We start from the raw sequence: 15505 nt of genomic DNA, 5'->3' as shown, positions 1-15505 counted from the left end.
TGAGCTAGTCTCCTTTTGTGTGACCGAGTCAAGGCTTGGAAAGATGTAAGCCAATAAGGCATTTAATTATGTTAAACCCTTTTGTATTATTAACTTTATGTAATGAAAGGACTATTTACTCTGATGCATACTGTTTTTAATAGATGTTTGGGTTGTATTTATTGTATTATGTTTGGGGGCGTTACAGGATCTACTTGAAAGGGATTGAGATATAAAACTTGGCATATTATGATCTTGTCGATTATGAATGATTTTATTATAGGCATTGCATATGCATATTATATTTATATCTTTGTTAAGATTCATACATTGTGTTATATTATTTCTACTGGGCTTTGGCTCAACCTACTTGAGAAAACTATTTTCAAGTGTTGGTGATATGCCTCCGCAAAGGACTGAGCTTGGGAGGATTGTAAAGCAGAAGGCTCACTTCTATTTATTTTGTATTTACCTTTTGTACAAGCCTAGGGCTTTATTTGTATTGAGCTTATGACTCATTTTGTTGTAACCGAGTATGATCTTGGAAAGATGTAAGCCATTAGGGCATATGAATATCTATTTAGCTTTCATTCTTTATTTTGTCTTGTAACACATGTTGTAGATTTAGGATGAACGATTTATGAATGTATATCGCATGTGTCACCTTTTGTGTATTAACTCTGATTAGTGAAAGCATCTTATTTTTATCTATATCATTTGGTACTAATGTTTGGAGTTGGATTATTGTAATTATTTTGGGGTCGTAACAGTTTTGATTTGAAAAATTTTGGATTTTTTTTAATGTTAATGGTAATACAAGTTTGTGGTTGTTTAATGTGTTAATTGGGAGATTCTTACATGATTTTTTTTTAAAAAATCTATTTCTAGGGTTTTGATTTTTTTTTTCATTTTTGTTTTTGTTTTGAAATGTATTGTTTTTGCAATACAACTGTGTATGAACTGAGTCAACTTTTGCAATATAGTTGTTTATATAATCTGATATGAGTCAAAAATTGTTTATGTAACTTTTGCAATATAACTATGTTTTGAAATGTACTGTTTTGGCAATATAACTGTTTATATAATCTGATATGAGTCAACTTTTGTAGTGTTTGTATTCAGTTTGTATTATTTTGCAAACATAATTTAGTGTTTTTATACTAATATTGACCACCTATTTATTTTTTAAGTGACTTAGCACATTGAAATGGAACATAACAATGTTGAGAATGACGGGGGTGATTGTGATTGAAAGTCTAGAGTTTGCATAACATTTTATACAAAATAAGAAGCATATGATTTCTATAATGCTTATGGAGGAAGGTTGGGATTTAGTATTAGAAGGGGTTATGTAAACAAGAGCAAGGAGAGACAAATCACTTCAAGGCAATTTGTTTGTAATAAGGAGGATTTTCAAGTTGTCAGCAAGCGAGATTCGTTAACCAAAAAATCCTAGACAGGAAGTGAGGACTGGTTGTCAAGCATTTTGTTGAACAACATAACCATATCTTTGTACTAACAGAGTTTACGCATATGTTACCATCCCAAAGGATGATATCTACTTCACAGGAAACTAAAATCGATTTAGCTGAAAAATTTGGAATCCGTCTTAATACTGCATTTGAGGTCATGGGTAATGAAACTGGTGGAAGGGAGTCGCTTGGGTTCACAAAACGGGACCAAAAAAATTATTTGAGAACGAAAAAGCAAAAGAGATTATAATATGGGGAGGCAGGTAGCATTTTGCAATATTTTCGTGAAAAAACATTGGAAAATCCATCTTTTTTTTAATCGGTCCAATTAGATAACGAGGAGCAGATTACAAATATATTTTGGGCCAATGCTCAAATGATCATGGATTATAGGCAATTTGGTGATGTTGTGACTTTCGACTCTACTTATAAGTTAAATAGTGCACATAGACCATTTACGTCTTTTGTTGGATTTAACCATCATCGGGAAACTGTTATATTTAGCGCAACTTTAATGTATGATGAGACTGCCGATTATTTTATGTGCATTTTTAGAAGATTCTTGGAGGCAATGTCAAATAAGGCTTCGAAAATAATTTTTACGGATCAGGATGCTATAATAGCTGATGCCATACATGTTGTCATGTCTAACACAAACCACCGCCTTTGCACTTGGCATTTGATGCAAAATGCATTAAGGCATGCAAATTCTATCTTTGAAGATAAGGAGGTCAAGGATAAGGGGATGAAGAGTGTTTTATCCAAATTTATGTACGACATTGAGGATGAAGAAGAGTTTACGTTAAAATGGGAGGAAATGCTTAACAAGTATGAAGTGCTAGATAAATCTTGGTTGAAGTTAACGTTTGGGTTCAAGGAAAAATGAGGTTGGCCATGTGTTAGAAATGCATGGGGTGCGGGCATGAGTAGCACCCAACTTAGTGAATCCTTTGATAATTTCTTAAAGGATTTCATTTAGTTTGATCATAACTTAATGCAATTTTTCATGCATTTTGATCTAGTTCTTTGGGAGAAGAGGTACAAAGAGTTACAAGCCGAATATGCTCTATGCCAGAAGTTGCCAAGAGTGAATATAAAAGTGAAGATAATGGAGCAAGCTGCAGATGTTTACACCAATAAAATATATGCAGAATTTCAGGATGAGTATGTCAAGTCCCTTGAAGTAAACATTGAAGAAACTGAACATCATGGTGAGAGTACCATGTATATGGTTCCTGATAGTGATGGTGTAAAGGTGAGGAATGTGAGAGTGGAGTGTGATGGTTCATTGACTTGCAATTGTAGGAAGTTTGAAATGAAGGGCATTTTGTGCAGTCATTATTTGAAGATCTTTAGAGACACCCTCAAGTTCAAAGAGATTCCTTCACAATATAATCTCAAGAGATGGACTAAAAAAGCAAGAGCTAAAAATGTGAAAAATAGGTGTGGGAATGATATTAAGGTTGATGCAAGATTGCATCAAAGTTCACGCTATAGATCATTGATGGCAATATTCAGAGCAATAACGTGTAGAGCTTCTGAAAGTGAGGAAACATATAACTCAGCAGTAGAGAAAAACAAATGAATTAATTGCAATAATTGAAAGCATGTTAAGCGCAAAATGCAATATCCCTTTTTCAGATACTATTAAACAAGAAAGCCATTTCCAACACATGCCCCGAACGCTTTGAACTGGATGGTGTAACAGATACAAATGTTGTTCAACCAAAAGGACTCAAGAAAAGAGAGTGCACTAGCAAGGGAATAAGACCGACAAAAGGTGGTTTGGAGCTTGCGTTGGGAAAGAAAAATAAAACAGGTTCATATAATGCTCCTCAACCTCCTATGTCTGTTGCTCCTCAACCTCCTCCCTTATTTTCAGCGAGTGGTCCTCAACCACCTCCCTTGTTTTCGCCGAGCATTCCTCAATCGGCTCCTTTATTTTCAATAAGTGCTTCTCAACTTCTTGCTTCATTCTCGACGAGTGTTCCTCAAGTTAATACTTCTTTGTCTCAATTTATGTATCCCACATATGATGTAAGTTAGTTTAATAAGAAGTTTTATTATGTCTAGTTGTAGGTCACTATTATCATTTTAAATTGAATATGTCTTTGTTATTGTTGTAGCTAAGTAATATGCCATTTTCAATGCCATCGATGTATTCCGTGCATGGAAGCTATCAAGCATTGCTTAACAATACAAGCAGTTATGACTTGCAAGCCTCGACTAGTCCTGCATGTAGTCAAGTAATTTATTTTTCATCTTTCCTCATTTATTTTGTCATTCATTTTAAGTTCCATTTTATTTTATGGCTCCTTTGATATAAGAGATTTTTTTTTTTTTTTTTTGTAGGTACTACATGGGCATGGGCGTGGCCGTGCACAATACCGCCAAAACGGCATTGAACTGCACCAAACCACACATTTTTTCAGTTCTAGTGAGCGAGTTGGGCAGGTGAAGGCTCTAGGTTTGGCGGGTGACACAGGTGGCAGGCTCTAGGTTTCGCTGGTGACACGGGTGGCAGTTTCAAAACTCTAACCCGCTAGTCAAACTGACCCATGCTGCCTATGTATATATAATTCATGAAATTTCTTTGGTTGAGAGTGAAGGAGTTGGTCAATTTCTTTCTAGGGTTTCAAGCGCCTCTCCATCTCGCCTCTGCCGCCGATGGCCACCGATCGACACGCCTCTCTATCTCCCCTCTTGTTCCCCCTCATTTCCTTGTTGATCAGTGTTGCCGTTGCTCTTGCTCGTCCCTGCCGTTGGCCTTTCCAGCACTGCTTCTCACTCTCACCGTTGCTGTTTTTTCACAATTTGGTATGTAGCTCTCTTTATGCTCTCTCTCTGTCTAGTTTATGTTTTCCATTTTCTCTCTATCTCTCTCTGATTTATGTTTTCTCATTCACTGTAAGTTCTTCAATTCTTTCCCTAACCCCATGATTTCATACATACATACATACATACATACATACATACATACATACATACATATATGTGTGTGTGTGTGCATGTGTGAAATTCTAGTGTTCAAAGGTTTTCTTTCAAAGGGTTAGTATGTCAAATTTGTAATTCTATATATTTACTTTTGGGTTATTATATATATGCATAATTCTCTCTATCTGTTTTGCTTCAAAATCAATTCCAAGCTTAAGCTCCAAGTTTTATTTGATTTTTTCCATTTTGTACTGACATACATACATCCACACATACATACATCCACACACACATATATATATATATATATACACATATGATAATCATCAACCAAGTCAAAGCTAAGTATAAGTATCTCATTAAGTGTTTTTATGTTGCAATTGAACTGGGTTATTTGACATAATAGTGCTCACTTCTCTTAAGTGATATTACTATGTTCAATTGATAAAAGTATCTCTCTCTCTCTCTCTCTCTCTCTCTCTATATATATATATATATAACTAGGAGGTTTTTTATTATTTTTTTTTATTTTATAATTTCCCTTTTTGCAAACAAAATAATCAGATAAGTTGGTTATGATTTTTATAGCAATGTTGCTGAGTTATTTGACATAATAGTGCTCACTTCTCTTAAGTGATATTAATTTATTCAATTGATATGGTAATGGGTAATAAACTAAAAAAATGACTAAGAGTTGAATGAACAATTTCAGCCTTCAGGTGATAATTGATTCATTGCCATTGACAGTGGCTATACTTGCTGCCCTGTTATTTGGCGAATCCATCGGATTTGTTGGAGCTGCAGGCCTTGTGCTTGGTGTCATTGGTCTTCTACTTCTTGAGGTACTTTTATGAGAAAACCCTAGTGTTTTCCCTTTATTTCCTTTTAATCTAAATGTTGCATGATCTAGATTCAACTAACCCATATTTACGAATTGGAAACCTTCATAAATATGATGTTGGGTGCTGGAAAAAGAACTGGTCAACCATTATCGATCAAATGCTGCCATTGCAGTAAATATGTGTTGGATAGATTTGTCACTTAATACTTCAGTGATGATAATTTGGTCTGAAAATTGTTTTTCAAGTTTCCATACATTTTGACAATATAGCAAGATTAGATTTGCACATATATGCAAATAGATTTGTGTATCAGGGATCTTCCTATTTTATTTTTCTATAAAATGTGTACCTACCTTAATTATGACTATTTTAGTTAATTTATAAATTAAATTTTTTTAATCTTTCATTTGAGTTCTGTAATTTGAATTATAATTTATATAAATCGCCAATCCGCCCGAACTACCAAGGCAAATCCACCATTATTTGCCAACTGAACCGCCGATTTTCGATAAGAAAAATGGCAAATTCTAATGAAAATTTTATCAATCCGCCACCCGCCATACTGTTTCTATTTTTCTCCTAAACCTCACTGACCCGCACTGCGCACATCCCTAGCCGTGGGCATGGGAATGAGTGTAGCCGTGGGCATGATCATGTGGATCACACGTCAATATCTTAGAGTTAATTTTTTTTGTTGGATATGGTATTCATGTATGTCATATTGAAAACCTTTCATGTGTATGTAGAAAACATTGTTGTGTTCTTTGATCATTGGGGTGAAGACTTAGTTGTATTTCTCTTGTTTTGAAATGAGAATGCAGCTGAAATGTTACTAAAATTTTGATGAATTTTTTGTTGGAATGTTGTTGAAAGTGTTGCTAAAATTTTGCAGAAATATTGTTGAAATTGTTGCTGAAATGTTGTATAAATGTTGCTGAACTGTTGCTAGAATTTTGTTGAATTTTTGCTTAAATTTTTGTTGAAATTTTGTAGAAATGTTGCTGAACTGTTGCTAGAATTTTTGTTGAAATGTTGTTGAACTATTGCTAGAATTTTTGTTGAAATGTTGCTGAAATTTTACAAAAATGCTACTAAAATGTTGCTGAAAATGTTTCAATTCAAAGCAACAGTTTGTCTTACCTCGTTTAGATTCTTTAGTTCTTTGTGACACCAGGAAAGGCTTATGCAACTGCAACAGGATTTAAACAAATAATTCATCATATTTTTTTAACTTGTTCTTTCCATGACCTATTTTTACAGGCAACTCATATAACCAAAACTAATTTTCCAACTAGCATTAGAATATGCAAAAGAGAAAAGCAAAAGAGAGAAGCAGTTTACTCCAGCATTTAAACCTGTTTAAGACCATGAGTTGTTAGAAATCAAACCTGTTTGCATTTCAAAATGTTCTAGCATTCCAACCTGTTTGCTCCAGCATTAGAACATTGTGCATTTCAATTTCATAGTCAATTTAAAATATGCAAAAGAGATATAGTGTTCTTGGTTCAGACTCGCCCATTTTGTGTTTTGGACTCGGATTTCGTAGCCTTATATGGTTGTTCATGTATTTTCCCTCTTGTTCTTTCTTAAATTTGGTTATTAGATTGTAGTTGTGTGTTTGGAACAGGTTGGTTGCTTGATTTTCCAAACCTTTGTTGCCCAGATTTTTACTTATCTGCTCGAGCGTCCATCCTTGCACTCGAGCGGGCTTTGCAATTTTTGCTCCTCCGCTCGAGCGGCCATTCTTGAGCTCGAGCGGGCTTTGCAAACTCTCAATATTTCTGCAGACCTGCAAATACTGGAAGAGTATATTCTACGCTCGAGCGGTATTTTCTACACTCAAGCGGGTGGACGCTTGAGCAACCAATCTTGAGCTCGAGTGATGTCCTTCGTCTACAAAACTTCTGAAAGTGTGTATTCTACGCTCGAGTGTCACTTCTTGTGCTCGAGCGGAGCAATGTGTCCGACGCTCGAGCGTCATTTTTCACGTTCGAGTGGACTGTGTGTATATCAGTCCATGAAGATGACTTTTTGGTTCACTTTTTCATTCCTTTCTCTCTCTAAAACTCTCCAAAACCCTAGATCTTAAGTTTCTCTCTTTAAAACTCATCTTCTCTCTACTGTTTCACTTAGATCCATTGTGATCTTCACACTAGTGCCTTTGAGAAAAAGGTAGAGTGTCTCAAGATCTTTGAGGTAAGGATTTTCTGCACTTTCATATAGTTTTTAACTTAGTTATTTGGTGATTGTGTAACAATGGTAGGTTTTGGGTATATTATGGACAAACCTAGGGTTTGGGTTGTAAAATCAAAAGAGGGGGGGATGTTGTGGAAATGGTTATGAGGTTGAATATAAGGTTGTATGGTTACAAAATAGTTGATTTTGGCCGTTGGGTTAATATTTGGGAAAAAGAGAGTTTGCCTTAAAATGATTCAAATATTTATTTTGTATAAATAAATGAAATTGGTGTTGTAAATATGAAATTGGATGAATGTTGTTATAAATGGTGGAGTTGGATATGTATTACCTCACATCTATGGAAATTTGAATAAATTATCTATCTTGAGATTGAATATCTATTTAGAAATATCTGTATTGGGCTATTGGTGGAGGATAGCTATGATTGTTGTAGAAATGACATGAGGGTTAGGTGAATTAAAACTAATCTATTGTTGGTTGTCATTGAATATGACTATGTTTTATATACATTGTCTATGTTAGATGTTTGGAGGGAGAAAGGAGATGTACTCCATTGAAATTAAGTTGGCCGAAATGTCTTGGGTGAAAGTCCAGAAATCGCACATATGGGTGCCGATCTTGCAGATGAAATTTCCGTAAAATGGAAGATTGAAGTGTTTGTGTGGTGATTATGTTGATTGGAGAACCACTGAGTTGTAGTCTCAGTTGAGTTGTTGAAAAATAATGAAATTGGTTCATGAATTGAAATGAATTAAAGTAAAATGGATTAAGATATGAATTTGGTATTTTATGGTTATATAAAATGTGAATGTTTTGTCACAGGCATTGTATATGCACATTATACTTATATCCTTGTTAAATCTCATATATTGTGTTAGATTATTCCTATTGGGTTTTGACTCACCCTATTTGGGAAAAACTATTTTCAAGTGTTGGTGATATGTGTAGACACCCCATTTTTGATGGCCCTTACGACTTGGACACCATCGCATGCACGCCCGATAATGAATTTATTTGCTCGTCAAATGCTCCAAGTCTTCAGCGGAATGCCACAACTTTGAGCCTTTCAAACCCTACACTCTTGTTGCCTTATTCTTGGACCAAGCCTTAGTTCAAGCCTACAACCCTTGGTGGCTTGCCGGCCACCTTTTTGGGCTGCCGGCCATCACTTTTTGGTTGCCGGCCACTAGTTTCTTTTGCAGATATTTTGTGACAGTTGTACCAGCTGTTTGCACAGATGCATGTATCTACCCCCACGTGTAGGGCTGGATATGCTTGAGGAGATTCATGTTTTTTATATATAGGAGACCTCCCACTCATATTTTAAGGTTAGAAAATTTTGAGATCAAAATTTTTCCTCTCTCTCTACAATTTTCTCTCTCTCTCTCTCTCTCTCTATAGAAAATCTCTACACTTTTGCCTACAAATCCTTACCCTTTGTCTATACACCTTAACCAAATCTTCTCATCTTTGAGCTAAGGTACTTTTGAGCTTGGTTTGAGCTCTTGAAGGGTGTGTTGTCTTGGTTTTGTTGCTTGAATTGCTTCTTTTCTTCAAGACGTATAACGCTTTGCCGATTTGCTTGCTTTCTCTACTATTTTTCTTGCTGTTTTCCAACTGTTTTTGGGCTATAAAACTCTGTATTTTTGGGCTGAAGCTTGGATTTTAAGGCCATCAAAGGTTAGGGGGTTGATAGCCCTTCTTTGTACCCTGTTTTAGAGGCCATTGCCCTTGTGTTTCCCACCCTTTTACTATCTATTTTTTATCTTTTAAACACTGATTTTCAGAGTTATTTCAGTGGCCAAAATCATGTTTTAAAGTCAAAATTTGAAGGGGTTAGCCTCCCCTCCTTGTGTCCTGCTTGCTAGCCTAGTTTGTACCATGTTTTGGCATATTAATCTATTTATTTTTAGCTTAATTTCAGCATGTTTTAGGATTGTATTAGACCTATTTTTGCACTATATTGGGCTGTTGGTTGCATTTGAGCTTTATTTTGCATGCTTGTAGTGTAATTGTCCTCATGAGTTTGGTGTTTTAGGCCTTAGACACTTTCTCCTTTAAGTTGATTGCATTTATTTATGCTTTTCTCACTTATTTTCAGCACTAATAATCTCTGCAACCTCCCTTCTTTCTTGGCTTTCGTTTTTCTTTGAGAGTTGTTTCAAGCCTTTTGTTCTTTTAAGCATGAGATTGAGGTTGTCATGCTTAATGGTTTAATCCCTTGGGGGGTTCATTACCAATGGTATGATGTCTCTGTCATGCCTAAAACAACTCTTGGTTTGGTACTTCACTCCATTAGAGGACTTTAACTCACCCTTTGGACTCAATTGATTAAAGAATGGTTGGTAATTTAAAAATGGAGTAAAATTGAGATTAAAAAATGGTGGAAGATAATAATTTGGTTGTGCTCAATCGGACGTTAATTGAACACATGGAAGCTTGAACCATTTCATACTTACTAGTGATGAAATGATTCAAGTTTCCAAGGTCACCACTTCCCTTGATCATTCATGATAGGGAGGTGGTTTTGAGAGTCTCATTTTGTTGTATTTATTGAACTTGCACACTTTCATTCACAAGCCATCATGTAATTGTGGACCGCCCCGAGAACTCCTGGCTCCGCGCCGGCGAGGGTGCGAATTCGTTTTGTTCTGAGCTACTACATGTAGACGCGCCCCAAGGGCTTCATGCTACTACAGTTCGGACTCAAATGTCATGGTTCTGAATCTAATCCCGCAAAGTGCAATGCGAGACCGATAAATCACCAAAGAGTCTAAATTCGGCAAATCGTTTTGGAAAACGGATTTTTAAGAAAGAAGTGCCAAACATGGACTGCTTTGCCAAATACAGAGTCGCCACCTAAATATTTTGTTTTGGGGGAATTTAGGAAACCTTGACTCATGCCTAAGGCCACGTGTCCGTCATCACCAAAGTTGCCTCGGCTCAGAAACTTGGGTACGATTGGGGAGGTCATCTATGAGCACCCTCACTCGCCCGATCAAAGATCGGCCTGTACTAAACACGATATCTTATTTTTGAAAACAAATACGTTCTTATTCCTGTTAATTAGCTAGAATTACTATGTGATGCGCACAACACACAAGTATAGACTAGATCGCCTAATTTGGAACAAAGCATTGCACATCCGTTTGTTTGGAAATGGTTTGAAGTTTGCGACTCGCAAGTAGGCTAAAACGTGAATTTGCCACCCTCGGGTGGGCTTAGAAAACATGATTTTGCCACTCTCAAGTGGGCTTAAAACTCGCATTTTGATGAACTGTTCTAATTCAAGCAATCCAACCTTCACCCACAGGCATTCATGCAGTTATATCACATAAGCAAATAGCCTCATGGCAAGCGTGCTGACATGGCAACACTCACACTCATGCAAGATGCTAAAGCATAAACACTTATCTAGTACTCCGAGCCAAAGCAATAACTAGTTAGTAATCAATGCATGATCCTAGTTCATGTTAAGATGGCTAATGCAACACATGTAAAATGCAACTAAAAATAGGCTTGGCTATTCTAGTATGTCATGTGGAATGCAACTTGATAATCATGTATTCAACTTGGAATTGAAATGCTATGCGGTTAGTATGATGCGCCGAGCCCGGTGCATGCAATACAGATGAATGGATGCAAACATGCGAGCGTAGGAATGCCAATTGAAACATGACCTAAAACTAACCACTGAAATGACATTCACACACTTACGCACACTTATTACAAAATTCGCCCTCTCGATGGAGGGTCCGAATAAATAATACAAACCAACTAATTAACTAACTAACAAGCTAATTAATTATTACAAGACTTTAACTAATTCAACAAATTAATTAAATTACAAAACAAATTAATTATGAAACTAAAGGGGCTGTCATAGCTCCGCCTCGGAATGATTGAATGAAGCATGCTCGATCGCCTCGCTCGGAAACCTGTTGCCATGCCTCATGTTGCCTCTATTTGCACTGTTCTGCACTTCTGAGAATTGTGAAAATATCTGTGACTGCTTCTGAACCATCCCATGGATACTCTAAGAGGCCATCGGCCAAGTAGGGTGGCACTGGCCAAGGGAAAATGTCCATCGACCAAATATGAGGCTATCGGCCATCAATTTTTAATGGATCGGCATTGAAGATAGCCGATCAGCCATTTCTTCCTGTGGCTCCTTTTGCTGCAGCAGAGGACAAACATAGGCATGGCAATACATTTGCAAGACAATGGTTGCAACTACATCCCTTATCATGTTTTAGACTCAAAGAAGTGTAGTGCTCGACCCTCGGGCCACCAATCACGCATCTCAATGCCTGATGGCCAAAGGAGCCAAGTGTGCAAATCAATGTGGAATGAATGCACAAAAACATATGAATGCCTAGAACTCTATCATGTTAGATCAAGAGTGTCGGCGACCAAGGATTGAGGCACGTTTCGTCACTTCAAGTACGAACGTCCCTCGGTCATCGTGTTTGGTTTGACACCCCAAACCAAGCACAATGCAATACAAGTGTGCCAAGTATAATGCAACATGGGGACATTATGCAATGCAACAAGATGAATGGCACGCGAACAAACCCAATGTAATATGAGCATGCAAGCAAACATGCAAACAACCCAAGCATGCAACAGGTATGCATTAATGTCATGCAATGCAACTAATATGCAATAGACATGCAACCTAAACATGCAAACATGTACAATGCAATGCAATCTGAGCATGCAAACATATAGTGAGATAATCATGCAACAATGTGCAAACCGCATACCCAATGGACTTACACCGAAGATGGACAGACCTCAGCCATGCCAAAATCAGTGGCCAAAATGATGAAGTGATAGAATGAAATGCACAATGAGCATACACATGCAATGGTCCAAGAGTTAAGGCATAAGGTCATAACACCCAAACATGAGCGAGGGGTGACAATCATGGTAGTATGGTGACACCATAAGCTCTGAAATTATGTTAAGAGTGATGCCAAATCAAACACATAACACAAGGAAGGCATGCTAATGGACTTCAAGTTCAAAGCTAGCCAAGGTACTTGAACCATGGCCATATCAGCCAAGCCCCAAAGGACCAAGGTGACCCAAAACAGTTCCAAGGCAGTCCAAAACAAGGCTAGAACATGCATGGGATGCGGCCAAAACATGCTAGAAAGGTGAGCACAAAACAAGACGCATACAAGGCCAAAAGGGGCAATTGCACTACACCTATTACAACCAAGCATGGCATGACTTAGGACAATAAAATCAGAGTTATGGCATGTTAGAATGAGCCTAAAAACCCACTTAGATGGCATCCCAAAGGCCTAAGTATGATGGCATGCACAATGACCTATTCTTAAGGCATGAAACACAAACTATCCAAAGCATGGAATGGGTGATAAATGCAAGTGTGCAACCATGAAACATGGACTGAAATCACATTTCACATGATGCCAAATCATGAAAATACTTCAAGTAACACATGCTAATGAACTCAAGGCACAAAGCTTACAAGCTAGAATGAACCAAGGCTATGCAAAACAATGCATGCATGACCAAGACAACACCGAACAGAGTTTAATCATGGTAAAACATGAGGGAAAGCTCCTTGGAGTCGAGCCAAAACATGCAAGAATAGTGGTCCAAACACAAGATGCATGTTATGCAAACATGCAAGATTACTCTACAAGTACATGAAGCACGCAAGATGCCATCAAACCAACATGGAATAGAGTTAAGGCAGGTCCTGAAAGCCACTAAAAAGTGTTGAAATAGAACCAAGACATGCTAAGTAAACATGCTACTCTTATAAGCCAACAACACAAGTATATGAGACATAAGGAGAGGGGGGTTTCCCCCTCCTATACAAGACTCCAAAACCACTTCTCCACCACTGAAAATCCTCTGGATTTCAGTGGTGGGAAGGTCAAAATATGATGATCCCAAAGCTCAAAAGTAAAGGCACAAAACAAGGCCAAACAAGGCCTAAGAGGGAGTAGACAACCCCCAACCAAAAAGTGACCTTAAGCAACCATAACAAGCATACAAAATCAGAACTTTTTGTAGTTTAGAGTTAAGCTTAAAACAATATAGAAGTATGTGTAAAAGCTTAAGCCAAAATAGGGTATCTAAAGTTTAGAATCTCACCTTTGAAGAACAACTTCAAGAACACAAGACCAGCAACTCTCTCTGATCAAAACCAGCTCAAGAACCTTAAAACCAACCTCCTAGTACCTCATCACACAAGGATGGTGTAGTGCTAGGTGTTTGTGCGCAATAGTAAGAACAAAACACACTTTTGAGCTCAAACACACACACAAATCTGGAGAGAGGGAGATATATCTAACTTGTATATCAGATTTCTAGAACCCCTGGAAAGGGAGAAGAGGCTCTCATTTTATAGAAAACCAATTTTGCAAAGCTTCTTGGAGAAGCTAAGCAAGGCTCAAATCCCTCTATACACGTGTATAGAGGGGGGGAATTGTGCGTGTTAGCTATTCCAGCTGGCACAAAATATTTGCCAAAAGCAGATGAAAAGAGGTCGGCTGGAAAATAAGGTCGATTGACCAACAAGGGTGGCTGATCGACCAAAAACAGTGCCGATCGACCAGCACCTTTGGCCGATGGCAAGAAAAAGGGGCCGATGGCTTCAAACCTTGGCCGATGGGTTGAGGGGATGACTAACAAGCCACCCTCTTCCCTCAAATGCAAAAACATTGATGATCTTGAGGCACAAAACAATTAAGTTGAGAGATCTTGAGGCAAGGCGCATGGCCGAGACCTCCGGGAACTCAAAACGAACACGAGCATTGATGATCATCGAGTGTTCAAACGATGACGTCCAAGTCTTGAGGACGGTCAAAAATGGGGTGTCTACACTATAGTTCGGACTCAATGTCACGGTTCTGAATCTAATCTTACAAAGTGAAATGTGAGACCGATAAATCACCAAAGAGTCCAAATTCGGCAAATCGTTTTGGAAAACTTATTTTTGTAAAGAAGTGCCAAACATGGACTGCTTTTCCAGATACAGAGTCGCCACCTAAATACTTTATTTTGTGGGGAAAATTAGGAAACCCTGACTCGCGCCTAAGGCCACGTGTCTGTCATCACCAAAGTTGCCGCGGCTCGGGAACTTGCGTACGAGAGGGGAAGGTCATGCAATGAGCACCCTCGCTCGCCCGATCAAAGATCGGCCTGTACTAAGCATGATATTTTGTTTTGAAAACACCTGTGTTCTTATTCCGGTTATTAACCTAGAATTATTATGTGATGCGCACAACATACAAGCATAGACTAGATCGCTTAAATTGGAACAAAACATTGCATGTTCGTTTGTTTGAAAATGGTTTGAAAATTTGCTACTCCCAAGTAGGCTAAAACGAGATTTTCAATGAATTGTTCCAATTCAAGTAATCCAACCTTCACCCACAGGCATTCAGGCAGTTAAACACTTAAGCAGTTAGTCTCATGGTAAGCATGCTTTCATGGCAACATTAACACACATGCAGTATGCTAAAGCGTAAACACTCATAGTGTACTCCAAGCCAAAACAGAGAACTAGTTAGAAATCATGTATGATCCTAGTTCATGTTAAGATGGCTAATGCAACACATGCGAAATGCCGTTAAAATAGGCTCGGCTATTCTGAGATGGCATATGAAATGTAACTTGGTACATGTATTCAAATTGGAATTGAAATAGATGAGTCAAGCCCGGTGCATGCAAAATAGATGAATGAATGCACGCATGCGAGCATAAGGTATGTTAAACAAAATATGCCCTAAAACTAACCATCGTAAGCGGTTAAGTAAAAGGGAGAAAGAAATGGGGGTTGGAAGACATACATCATAAAACTAATTAACTGACAAGCTAACTAATTAAGTACAAAACCAAGCTAATTAACCAACAAGTTAACTAGCTAGTTATTACAATACAAATAAGCAGCTAAACGCATTAACCACTTAAATACAGAACCAAAGCATAAACTAGCTAAGGAAAGCAGTAAAGAGAGGTCCTCGGGAAGAGGAGTGCATGCATGCTCGGTTGCCTCGTTAAAAAATCCAACGCGATGCCCCAACTTGTCTCTGT

General features: G+C 37.7%; 1 protein-coding gene across 1 annotated transcript; it reads left to right on the top strand.

The window, feature by feature from the left end:
* Positions 1–1833: 1833 nt before the first annotated feature.
* LOC145819332 (protein FAR1-RELATED SEQUENCE 5-like) lies at positions 1834–2337 on the top strand. The gene has a single exon (XM_082913316.1). The coding sequence runs from the start codon at positions 1834–1836 to the stop codon at positions 2335–2337; it is 504 nt and encodes a 167-aa protein (XP_082769442.1).
* The last annotated feature ends 13168 nt before the right edge of the window (positions 2338–15505 follow it).

This window comes from Camellia sinensis, chromosome 2 (assembly GCF_055761805.1).
Source record: "Camellia sinensis isolate YWXY chromosome 2, ASM5576180v1, whole genome shotgun sequence".
NCBI lineage: Eukaryota > Viridiplantae > Streptophyta > Magnoliopsida > Ericales > Theaceae > Camellia > Camellia sinensis.
Note: the sequence above shows the minus strand (reverse complement) of the source record. Positions and strands in the feature narration are given on the sequence as shown.

Bases quoted from the DNA above. Each gene is read 5' to 3' on its own strand.
- LOC145819332 (XM_082913316.1), top strand. From the start codon at position 1,834: ATGGATTATAGGCAATTTGGTGATGTTGTGACTTTCGACTCTACTTAT.